Genomic DNA, 12,681 nt, shown 5'->3' with positions numbered 1-12,681 from the left:
AGTATCAGTATTTCAGGTAATTATTGATGCCTTGTTTTTAAATCTGGCAGTTTTCAAAACAAGATTGCATCATACCAGAAATAGCTTTTGATGTAGCACATCGGGCAGGGAGATCAAGTTAAGGAGTGTTCTGTTAGTTTCAGTAAGGTGAGAGTTTTACCCCTAGGTAACCATCAAGCTGATCTCATGGGATACTTATAAATAAGTTATGACTTAACAAGAGTAGAAAAGGGATAAAAGATTTTTCTATGTCTGTATATTAAAAATAAGTATATTATAATCAATATATTGTTTTCTTCCCTCAGACTGTGTCAACATGCATCTGTAGAGAGCAACTGTACTCGCAGAGAAACATTTGCGTAAGCAACTGAATTGCACCCTGATTCCAGAGTAAAAAGACTTTTTATCCACAGTCTGCAGAGCAAGAATGTCCTAGAAAAGAGAACAGTAGAAAGCAGCAATGAAATATAGGACGGACCTGATCTAGTGAATTACCTTTTCTTCATCACACCATCCAGCTCAAGAAGTACCTTCAGACTTGACAGTGCTGTTCATTCACAATTTGAGTTATATATTTGCTGGCCTGGAGTGATGCAGCATAACATTTGTCCACTGTGAGGTGTTATCATGACAACCAGTAGCCGTACATGTCCAGTACCAACTGTGAATGGACATATGACTCACTATCCAGCAGCACCATATCCATTACTTTTTCCTCCAGTCATTGGAGGACTGTCACTACCTTCTCTTCATGGACTCCAGAGTCATCAACCAACTAGTGGATGCAGCACCCCATCACCTGCAAGTAAGTGTTTGGCATTAATAGCTTTTATTGACCAGTTCTCCTCTAACAAAGACTGATTGTGTTCATCCTGAAATTACTTTAAGAGTAATTGCAGTTGTTTATATATGATGTATTTTTCTTGGGCAAAGAGCATACATTTGTTTTGAAATGCCATTTTCACTTAATCTTGTTTTGATAAAAATAAACACACTATATGACATAGCGAAGCTGTGGAAACCAAGAGTGACAAAACCTGCTATAGATTTTGGCATATCCTGCATTATTGTATTAGCTCCAGAATCCAATGCAATTTTTAAAGAAAAACTGGGCTTTCTGTATTCACGAACAGCAATGACTCCTCAGTACAGAATTCTCTTAAGGTGTACGGTAATTAATACTGCTTTAGTTTTCTTCCATAAGTAACTACTTTCTTCCTGGGCAGCTTGTGAAGAGCAGCCCAGTGGACAGCTTGGTAGCTGTGAGCTGCTGGTGACTGCAGAATGAGCCCTTGAATCTGTGATGAAGTTTCTGTTATGGTTTCTCTCCAAACATCAACCAAGTATCACTTGCTCACATTGTCTCGCTCCTACAGCGGGATGAGGAAGTGTATCTGAGAAAAAAAGGTAAAACCCATGGTTTGAGACAAGAATAGGTTAATAAGTGAGATAAGATATAAAATAAGAATCATTGTAGTGAAAAAGGAGACAATACAAAGAGAGATATAAATAAAATGCAAGAGAGATAAGCAATGCACATTATAGTTGCTCTCTATGTGCTGACTGATGCCCAACCAGACTGAGCAACAATTGGCAACTCCCAGCCAATACTCCACAGTTTATATACTGGGGATGGTATTCTATGGTACGGAATATCCCTTTGGTCAGTTCAGGTCAGCTATCCCTGTGCACCTCCTCAGTGGCAGACCATGGAAAACTGAAAAGCCTTTGACTTAGAATAAACACTACTTAACACAGTGATGCTTTAGTTAGAACATTATGCTTTAGAACATTATTCTTATACTAAATCCAAAAAGCACAGCACTTTACCAGCTACTAGGAAGAAAATTAACTCTATATCAGCCAAAACCAGGACAGTTCTACATGCAGCACTGCTGATTGTATTAGCTGGGCAAGGTTTTTCCATTGCCTTATGACAAACATGAGCTTTCTGCTTGGTCTTAAGTTTTATTTATTTTTAAGTGGCTCCAAACAAAGCTGTCCCAGGTATAAACTCTCTAAGTAGCATCACATAGACAAGATACATCTCTGGAGGTCTTTGCAGTGGATGCCTGATGTATTTATCGCCCGGGAAACCCAGATGTATATAGGTTTGTAGATCAGTTTGTTGCTGAAGGTGCTTGTCTAAATACACTACTGTGACTCTTGGATATGAGGCGTTGACTAAACAGCACATCTGCAGAACAACTGCACTTTCTACTAGAGGAAAAGGAGGCTTTTTATAGCAGTGTCCCTAATATATCTTTCAACAGAAATCACACAAAGTTTCAGCTCCAAACTTGAATGGGAAATCACAGTGAAGACAAAACTTTTGAAGAGTAAGTTATAGGGTTTGTGCTGCCTGATGCTAATTCTGGCTTCATGTCTTACATACATGTGTTGGAAGATTGGACAGTCTTAAAGTAAATTGTTTTCTTCTTGTGTGGACATATTTCATGTAGTCACACACGAGAAGAAGTATAGTTGGGCCAGGCTTTTATTTGCCCTGTCTTATTGCAGGGTGTTTATCTTTATTGGAGGTGAAAACCAAAACACTTTCACCCAGAAGGTCCACAAGGAACTTCAATTTTCCAGTTCTGTCAGAAATTATTCTGGTTGATATCAGATGTATCCCCCAATACTTCAAGAACACTAACCTGTTGAAGAAATAGTTTTATTAGTTAATGAGAACTTTTTCTGTGGCATACATTGGTAAATACCAAATGTATATGATCAACAATGCAGAGTTTTTCTTTTCCATGAGTTACTGTTGTGGAATTAAGACTGTGTTGCAGATGCATTATTAATGATTAATAAGCCAGTCAGTGTTCAACCTCTCAGAAAAGTAGTGCCAAGTATGAATTTCTGTCAATATGCAAAATAAGTGGCTATTTCTGAAACCTGGGGTCTGTGTCTTTGTGCCTGGGTCCCAGCATTTTCAGGGCAGTATTTTTGTTTGGGTGCTTTTCAGCACTGGCTCGCTGCGACTGAGCACGAAAGCCTGTCACTTGTTGTGCACAGCTCAAGGCAATAGTGTTTGAAAATACCAGCTAAAATTTAGCAAGATAGGATGGATGATGACTTTAGTGAGAATTTCTTTTCAGACAAACTCCACTGCAGGATGACTCTTCTGGTTTGTACTACTGGCAAGACTAGTAGTCTTGTGGTGTCAAGACTGTCTTGTTTGGAAACCTGTAGACTTCTGATTCTTGAGCTTGAGTTTTATATCGCTGGAGTTATAGAGACAAGTTCTTGGAAGCGTGCAGGTTGAGCTTTGGATTATAGTTCAGGGTTCTGTTCCTCATTGTGGATTTTGTTTATTTGATTTTTTGTTTTTCCCAATGATGTCACCCAAGAGCTGAGGTCAGTATGACTTATGGCCTCTATTAAAGTTAGAACTTATACTGAGTGGTGGAAGAATATAGAATTCTCCTGCAAAGTCCTGAAGAAATTAAAGTTTGGCCAAACCACTGCTCTTTACACGCTTGAAGCTTTTGTACTATTTATCTTCCAGATTCTTTCCATTCATGTAAAATTCAATAGAAATGATTTTACATAATAGGAATGCTATAAAGATCTCTTTAAACTTTTTCAAACATTGCAGTTCAACAGCTTTTATTCAAAGTTACCGCCATTTAAGCGTTCATATTATTGTCTTATTTTGTTCTGTCTTGGTTTTAGACTTTTAATGATGGCAGATAAGCTTATATCAAGTTGCATTAAGTTATCTTAATCTACAGCTGGGGTAGGTATCTCCAGTCCCATTAAACAGATGACAGTATATATTAGATGCATGAATTGTGTGAGCACAAGGGGCTTACTATAAACGTTTAGGTTAGAGTGATTTAGTTTCATTGATATTAATAGTGCTGTTGCCTCTGTGACCTGTGACTTGGCTTCTGTTTTTATACCGAGATACATAGCGCAAAATACTTAATAATTAGAGGTCTGGTCACAGTGCTAAGGAGGTCAGAAGATGAAAAAAATGTCACTTTTACGCATACGTGAACTGTGCATTAGCACCGAACGAGATCACGGTCAAGGGGATCGTTACTTTTGTGAAATCCGATTGATTTACCTACCGCTGTATTTCCCTGTAGAGCACAGAGCAGACATCTCCACTCCTGAGATCTGGTGGTATGCAGGCTTCCCTGATCGAATTAATAATGAGGAATTTCTTCTACATAGCAGATCTTGTTTCAGGAAGTAACTGCTTGGCTCATTTAGGAATGGTAAGGGAAGGTGGAACTGAAAGCATTCCTGTGCTTTTTGGATCATGTGCCAGCCTGTCCTAGACCAAGAGGTTTCAGCTCTTTGCCAGAATGGGGGCAACTGTGGGAAATGGATAAAAGTCCTGCAGAGCCCGAGAGGTTACAGGACACTTGGGAAATATTTTGGGAGAGGAATAAATAAATATGGGCAAATATTGTTACGTGACAATTTATTAAAGTAAAAGCATCTTGGGTTCAGGAGAGTAGCAGCCACACAGGCAATTCTGGTATCTGAGTGGCACTGCTCTTCACTGGCCCTGGAAGAAGGGCCAGAACTCATCTTGTCATCATAAGACTGTTGGCAGAGACTAGTAGGAACTGTGACAATGTGAGAATACCAACTTTAGAAGAGTTTGCCTGATTTTTAAAACACCTGTTTTAGATGCAATTGCAAATTTTAATTTCTAGAAAAAGATTAATTTTAAAAATTAGTCTTAAAAACTCCCCATACTACAAGAAAACAAAACCAAACTAAAAAACCCATAAACCAAACCAAACCAAAAACCTTGAAAAAATAACTGAGTGAAGCACCACCTGAAATTTGAGAAGGAAGATATGTAAAAGCTACACAGATCATTGTAGTATATCCACAGAGTGGAAAACTGGTGAGGAAAGAACTGCAAGGCACACAGCGACGTTGGAGTTCCACAGGCAAATCTCAGGAGGGGGAAGATGTAGCCCTGCTGCTTGTTGGTAGAGTATTTTTGCAAGACTGGTTTCTCTAATGTTACTTCACCAGAATGACTTTTACAGAATTAGTTTAATGTGGGTAAAGACCACTACATAGCAAAATCAGTTGATGAGAGCTGGAGACTGTGGAGCAAAATGCTTAATCTGAACTAATACTGGGATGAAAGGAAATCCCTGAGTGTATCCTAGATCAAATTAAAAAAGGATCTGGACAATAACCACAGTGGGAACCACTAAATAATAAAATAATTTTTTTGGCAATTGTTCTTTTTCTGCTTGGATTCAGCATCCTGCTTGAATGGGCATTTGGTGGGAGCAATCCGGTATTCTACCTCTAGCCCCTCTACCACATTTTGGTCCTTAGGCTGCTGACATGAACCTTGATATTTTTCCTTCATTTTTTGCAAGAGGGGAACAGGAGTAGCTTAGTAAGGCGACACAGAAAAGCAGCCATCCTGATGCAGGAACGTCCTGGCATTTATATAAACTTGGTAAGGTTGCTTCATCCAGATTGTTTGAAAAAAAATAATCTAAATGTGTTATTTAGAGGACTGTTGGGATGTCATGGAAAAAAATTTGTACTAAGGTCACTCATTGTATTTTAGCCAAGCTTTTCCATGGTTTTCTGTCTGGGGTGTTTTAAAAGTGTATTGAAGAGAACAAAGGACTTTACATTCTGTTTTATGTAAATCTTCTAAGAATGAGAAAATGTATGGAAAACTAAGATCATCTGAGGAACTAAAGAGGTAGACAAGGAACTAACTATAACATTACCTCTGGGTAGGGCTATGTAAATACCAATTATTATATTTAGTAGTCAGTATTGCATCTCAGGCTTTTCAGACTTGTTCAGGACAGCAGTTTGTTGTTTTGAGCATTGTTTTCTGCTGGAATTGGGGTTTTTTCCCATTAATGCAGGTTATTTACCACTTGAACTCCAACTTAAAGACTGTTTGCTGCTCTTTTTTTTTTTTCCCCCCCGTGGGAAGTGGATTTTCCATTGGTAGTATTAAAAGAGTACAGTTAAATCCAGTGTTACTGGTGTAGTACTGCAAGATATTTTTGCCAGCCCCACCCGTTGCAGGAATTCATTTACTTTTCCAGTCCTGTTGTTAATCATTATATTGACACAGAAAGTCCTCCCAAAAGCACTCTTTGGCAGATTGCATTAAATATGAATAGCAGATATTCATTACGATGTGTTGCCCCCAAGAGAACTCTAAACTATCTGCACTACTCATGAACAGGCAAATACACTAATTCTCCAGCTACTCAAATTATTTTCAAATAGTTTAGTGTGTCTCTAATAAAAACAAGAATGTCTCTGTTTCCCTTAATTACTTAGAAGGTCAAGGACTCCCACATCTCACTTTACTTCACAAAATGGGGAATGTTTCTGTTGGAGATTGGAGTATGGTTAGTGCATGATGGATTTTCTTCCATCAGCATAGTTACTGGGGGAAGTGCTGTCTGTAATGGAGTAATAAAAAAAAAACACCCTTCATCACTCTTTGGCACTCTGGAATTCTCTAAAATAATATTATAGTAGTTATATTGAATTAGGAAAAAAATATATGAATATATGAATCAACCTTGCTTGATTATGTTGTTGAGTTTTCTTCATACCTTCTAATATTCCTGTAGTTGTCTCCCATTTTTCCCAGCCCTGTCTCCCTGGGAAGGCTTGCTGTGTGGTCATTTACACATATCTGCAATTAACAGATGACTTTCAATGTACCTATTCAGTGCATGTGTTGTCCATATTTATTGAAAAGACAGAACATATGTTTGCATTCAGAAAGAGGGGGATAAACAGAACATGAATATCCGATTTCTTAGCTACAGCCAGTGTTACCTCATGCTGGCAAGTCTGAGGAGCAATGTCCAGATGATACCCTGCAGATATCATTCAAGACCTTGGAAGTCACCATTTGTTTCCAGTTCCTGCTTTTGTTCATGTTGTGGGTTTTTTCTTGGTAGGGCTCTTTGTGCGGCTTGAAAGCACCCATCCTTCAATTATCAAAACTATGTTACAGTGTCAGTTTCTGATTCTAGCTGATCTGAAACTATCAAAAATTTATACTTACTTTTTCATGTTAGAGCTTCTTCTTTAAGTGTCACCACTTAAAGAACAGGAGTGCCTCTCTACTTGGCACAACTGGTGTACTCCTACTGCAGCTCTGCTCTGCCAGGGTGGGTCCTCAGCACCCTGTGGATGCAGCCTGCTTTGGATTTTAGTGGGCAGCGTGCTCATCTGTGAGAAATCTGTTCTGGGTGTGTATGGACAGGAATTTGCTTCCTGGGAGGAAGACAAATTTAGAAATTGTCTGCTCTGGCAGGGGAAGCACATGGTGTAATACTGGCACGTGCTTCATAATGGCTCTGTGTATCCCTTGTAAACTTGCTATAGTCTGAAGGAGCCTGGTGTTTAGAAGTCAAATAGGAGCTGTCAGCGAATTGCTCCTTCCCTCCTTATGGGCCCCAAAGCAAGGAAATTCCCCAGCAAAATGTGTTCTTACCTAAGCTTGAAAACATGTTTCTGCAGAGTATTGCAAATGACCTTTTTCTCTGTTCTAGCTACACAAAAATAACACCCAGTAGCTCCCAATATTGGGGATGTCAGTGATGAAGAGTGAAGGGCTTGTTCTAGTCTCCCATTTCCAGGTTATACTAGGTGACCAATCTGTTGCCCCTCCACGCGGTTGGTGATGGTGTGTTTGGTGTTGATTCATCCATGGTATATGAAGCACACAGTATGTCGTTCAAAAGGAATATAATGCCAGGCTTTGGGTTTGGCAAGGTAATGGCACCCAAAGTTATTTCAGTGACTGATGTGTTTTCAATCCAAATTTATTTGAGCAATCTTCTGAAATTGTTAATTGTGTGATAGTTCATTATATTAAAAATAAACATAAGCTTTCCTTTTACCAGCTTTCTGTCTGAAGGCATATGTTTAGCAGCTAATCATGTCCTTCACGTGGAGAGTTTCCATTCAGTCATGTTGCTCTGTTCAAAAGGCATATGACCATGGAGTTTGGGGGATTTTATAAATTTATATTTATTTTTTTTTAGCTAAAATGTTCTTTTTATTTTGCCTCAGTGCTCGCCTTGGTACATTTTTCCTCCTTTAGTCTACTGAGTTATTAGTTTGTTGTTACTACACTTTTGGCAATATGCAGTGTTTAATTGGGAAGCCTTATTCAAGATTCAGAAAGGACCAGATTTCCGAGAAATCGATTTATGGTTTTACTCAGCTGGAATATCTTCCCCTTTTACCTATTTAGAGAATATGGGGAACATATTATGTTATGTGGACTTTTCAGCTCTATCAGTGACAGCATGTTTCCCATTTAAAATGATAAATACCCACCCTATCTGACGAACCCCGAAAGGGCAGGGAATCCTCTTTCCCTTCCTTTGTCCTTCAGAGCTCCGTTTCCTTTCTTACTGCCCAGAATAGGCCTACATCACTAATATTCATAAATGATTTACAAAAGTAATTCCTGTGTAATAGCTTGGGACGTCAAGATTTTATGATGCTGCCAGATGTGCTATCAAACAAAATTATCTGGTTCAAAAAACTTGTGATAAATCTAGTCAGGGAAAATTCCCTGGGGCAAACTCACCCTCTACAAAAGTAACTATATCTCATAAAATTGTTAGATTTGCCTTTACCACATGTTTGAAATCAGACTTAAAGCAACAGTTTTATTCATGTGAAAACTTAGATTTGGGATAAACTAACAAACAGGAAGGACTGGCCTTAAGCAACAGAAAATTCTTTTCCTTTCAAAACACCACGCGCACTCAGAGGAAATGTCAGAGTAAATATCAGAAATATTCGGAAAACCAGAACCTGCATCCCTAAGATACTCAACTGTTTTGTCTAGATAATGCATTTTTAGAAAGTAGTCATACCCTATATATAGTGGGTCTCATCAGGGTTGGGCTGCTGAGCTCCTGGTGGCTGTATCTGAGTACCCTGACCTTGTGCAGTGAGCAGCATGCTCAGCATCTGCCCTGTGTGTGTGTTTGTTCCCTCATGGTCTCAGATGGGGGAAGTGTGTTGGTAGCAGGGTGTGTGTTTTGCCCAGTATTTCAGGTTTTGAAGGAGGTGAAGTGTTGGAGATGCACTGGAAGTCCATGCGTGGCCATGCCTCCATGCTGAAGAAGGCTGGACGAAGGCAATGTGCCCTTGGCTTAGCCTTGCAGTTTTATGGTGATCCTTCCTTCTCAGGAAAACTCCCAAGGATGTTTAGGTGCCTGCACAAATAAACTGCACAGGTATAAGTACTTCAGTTATGCCAGAGGAGCAAAGTTGAACATGATTTTCATCCCATAGTTTAAGGTGTTTGGGAGAAAAACTGAAAGTCATGTCTGGGAGGTTTTGGGGAAGAAATGCTGAGTTCATGCAGTGGAAGAGTTTGGTTCAGCATTTCTTGGGAGCCCAGAGCAGAGCAGAAGAGGGGGATCTGGAGGGCTTGTGGTGTGCCGTGTCCCTGGGGGATGTGCTTCTGCTTTTGGTGTACTCAGAGATATTTGTGGGCTTGGCGTGCTGCCTGCCATTACACAACACACTTGCTTATAGCTTCAGTGAAGATGGAAATCAGATAACTCCTGCAAGCAATAGGGGTGGACCTCCAGGTGGAGCTTGGTCTTTGCTATTTTTCAGTGCTGAAGGCCAGTTAAATTTGATTTAACCTCAGCATTAGCTTTCGTGAGTATCATATGTTTAAATCTGAGACTTGCACTGTCTCATACTCAACTTTTTAAAAGAAATGTGAATTGCAAGAAATAAAGATGGGCAGGGGGAAGAAAAAAAAAAAGGAAATACTGTGGAAAACTCAGGAAAGTACCTACCTCATCCTTTTAGGATGGATTTCCTCATCCTTTCTAGAGATGGATTCAGACCTCAGCATGGGCACCCAGCTCCTGCGAGGACTGTAGACACTGTGCCTGTGGTCACAACTGGAGATCACTTTTACCTGTATCCATGCAAAAATTGTGTAGTCACTTCTTAGAAATTAAAGCCTTGATTCCTCAGTGAGATCAGTAAGAGCAGATAACATTAATTCTGTAAATTTAGGACCTAAGACACTTTTTAAAAGCTGGCTTTTTCTAAAGATGTATTTTGATATTTGCAGTAACACAGGAAATATAATTTCTGAGATAACATGGTGGGGGGGAATGTATGCTCATGCAGTTCTCATTTCTCAAAGTTAAAAGCTATGTTTCAAGGCTTTATAACATAAACACCTAACTAGAATCCTTTCCAACCTATGATGTTTTTTCCAGTCAATTTCAAATACCTAAAAATTAGTTTATCTGAAGGAAATGTGAAAGGTCCTTTAAATACAGCTGTCATAGCATCACTTTTTCCTCCCTATATTTAAAAATAAGAAGAAAAACCCTTTTTACCAGTGCTGAATACTCCAGGGAAGAAAGGTGGTGTCCTGTGGCTGCTCTGTGCAGCCTGCAGCTGTTACCAGAGGTTCTACCTAAAAACTTCTGGGCTCTAACAGCCTCTGCAACTGTATTTGAGGGAGAAAACAACTTGGCTCCCTTTTAAGATTGAAAGCATCCAACATAAAAGCCAGAATGCTGTCCTGTCACGATCAGGTCACCATCACTGGAAAATGCAGCGCAATTTCCTGTGCACTGTGATTTAAGTTGGGTACTGTGCAAGTAGTAAAGTTAATCCACCATGGACCACAGCATCTGACAGGGGTGTGATACCTAGCATCTACAGCAGAGCCAGTGGAAATCCCCACTCTTTCTATCCTTATTCCCTTCTTATCCTCATTCCTTCCAACCACTTAGCGATACTTGTTCGAGGGTAACGATCCTGTAGAGAGATGCACAGACATTAGTCTAGAGCCCTGAAACTAGCCATGCTGTAAATTTGCAGTGTTTGGAAGAATTCACATGCACACCAGCACTACCTAAAAGCTACCAGCGAAGGCGTGTGGTGGGAAATAGAACTCTATGATGTAAAGAAGTCTGTTTATTATATATTGCTTTCACGTAGCAATTCTAGGATCAAGAGTTCTGTTATTTGAGAAATTAAATCCTGCGAGAATCATTAAAAGTATAGAAATAGTGATGTCATTATGAAATTACTAGCTATAAACCCACAGGGCGACATGTCGATTCATAAAGGGAATAGCAAAACGTAGTGCAGGGCACATCTGCTGCTCGGATTCCTGCAGAACCATCAGCCTATTGGTATCTGCAGACCACTTGAAATTGAACATCTGTTAGAAGCACTCAAAAAAGCAGCGGGAGAACCTGTACACCTTGCAAAACACTTTGCTGTCAGTACCATCATAGTTTTAATAGTGTATTCTTGCAAAAATTGTTATAAGTTCCCTTCAAGTCCTAGATCTTCCTGGCATTGTTTCTTAAATAGCAACAACATGAGTAATAGTAAAAATAACATGGATTTTTCTAAAGGCTTTCCTAACATTTTTATTGCTTTTTATTTATGGTACCACTGCAACATACAGACTGCTATAGAGTTTTCAAACAAAGACGGATATGATCTCTGTTCCAAGTAGCTTGGAATCAAAAAAAAAGAAAGATTTATGAATAGTAAGAGAAAAGGATGTGCCTTCTAGGCCAAGTGATGAAGATGAAGAAACACCTGGATCCTAGAAAGAGAAAGCTGAGTTTGGGGCTTCTGAAAAAATGCAAGGATGCCTAGAAACAAGACAGCCTGTGGACACTGATCTGCCTCTTTTGAAGACCAACAATGGGATACTGCACCTTATTTCACAAAACCTGTGTGCCCAGTCGACAATTGATTAAGTGTCGTCATTGAACTGTGTCATCTTACCTCTTAATCAGTCAGAATGACAGTGTGTTTCCCCAAGCTGCATTGTCCAGCAGAGTCCAACCTGTTTAACAAAACCAGAAATATATTTAAGCCAAAGAGAGGGAGATTTCACTATTGATCAGCTGTGTTTGGTTTTGCAAAATGACTTGACAGACATTTGGAGTGCATCAGCTGCCTCACTGCGCAGCAGCCAAACATCTTGAAGCATAGTTTGCTCTCCCTTACTTTTATTACTTGCAGAAGAAGTGAACTCTGCCAGGGTGTTATTGGAAGGAATATTTACCATTTTAACATGTAATTACTTGTGCAAACTTGATGAAAACATGTTGCAATAGCTTTAATTTTTAAATAGGTAATTGTACTTACTTGTAGTAAAAAATGCGAATCATTGTTTGTAGATTATTTGGGAAAATGAATTAAAACACATAACACAAGTGGCAGAAAATGCCCAGTTTTATTCCACAAGTACCAAAGTATTTTATTGGACATATTCCCCATTTCCCTTTTTTTAATAACCAAAGGATTTTTTACCTTGTTGTCCAAGATGAAGCCAGAGCCTTCCATAGCCAAGATGAAGCTTAACTGAGGCAATCTAACACTAGAGCAAGTACATGGAGAGTCACTGATGTGGACAGTTTAAACGGGGTTTCTGCCAAACCTTTGTTATCCTTCTGAAGTGCTCTGTGTGTGTGCCAGGGGTTTCTAACAGTGCGGAGAATTTTATGCAATGGACAACCTAGAATTTAAAAACCTAGTGAAGTGTACATAGGAAGAGCATTAACACTAAAACCAGAGTGAGATACGTGCATTTTTTTTTTCTCCAGAGATGTTGCTTGGTAATCCACTTTTTAATCAGCTCTGGGCCCATGAAACTTCTTTGGCTAC

General features: G+C 39.3%; 1 protein-coding gene across 4 annotated transcripts in view; it reads left to right on the top strand.

Annotated features, from left to right (window-relative positions):
- RARB (retinoic acid receptor beta) overlaps window positions 1-12,681 on the top strand; it is a 325,381-nt gene that overhangs the window by 132,908 nt on the left and 179,792 nt on the right. For 3 of the 4 annotated variants that reach the window (XM_050329913.1, XM_050329904.1, XM_050329895.1), the window contains exon 4: window positions 306-805. The exons of the other annotated variant lie outside the window; for it this stretch is intronic. In XM_050329913.1, coding sequence (XP_050185870.1) covers window positions 628-805 — 178 coding nt within the window. In that variant the 5' untranslated portion in view covers window positions 306-627. The remainder of the gene's footprint in view (window positions 1-305; window positions 806-12,681) is intronic. 4 annotated transcript variants of the gene reach the window in all.

This window comes from Myiozetetes cayanensis, unplaced genomic scaffold (assembly GCF_022539395.1).
Source record: "Myiozetetes cayanensis isolate MyiCay16 unplaced genomic scaffold, myiCay2020 scf1, whole genome shotgun sequence".
Taxonomy (NCBI): Eukaryota; Metazoa; Chordata; class Aves; order Passeriformes; family Tyrannidae; genus Myiozetetes; species Myiozetetes cayanensis.
The sequence above is the reverse complement of the archived record's forward strand: the minus strand, read 5'-3'. Positions and strand labels throughout refer to the sequence as shown.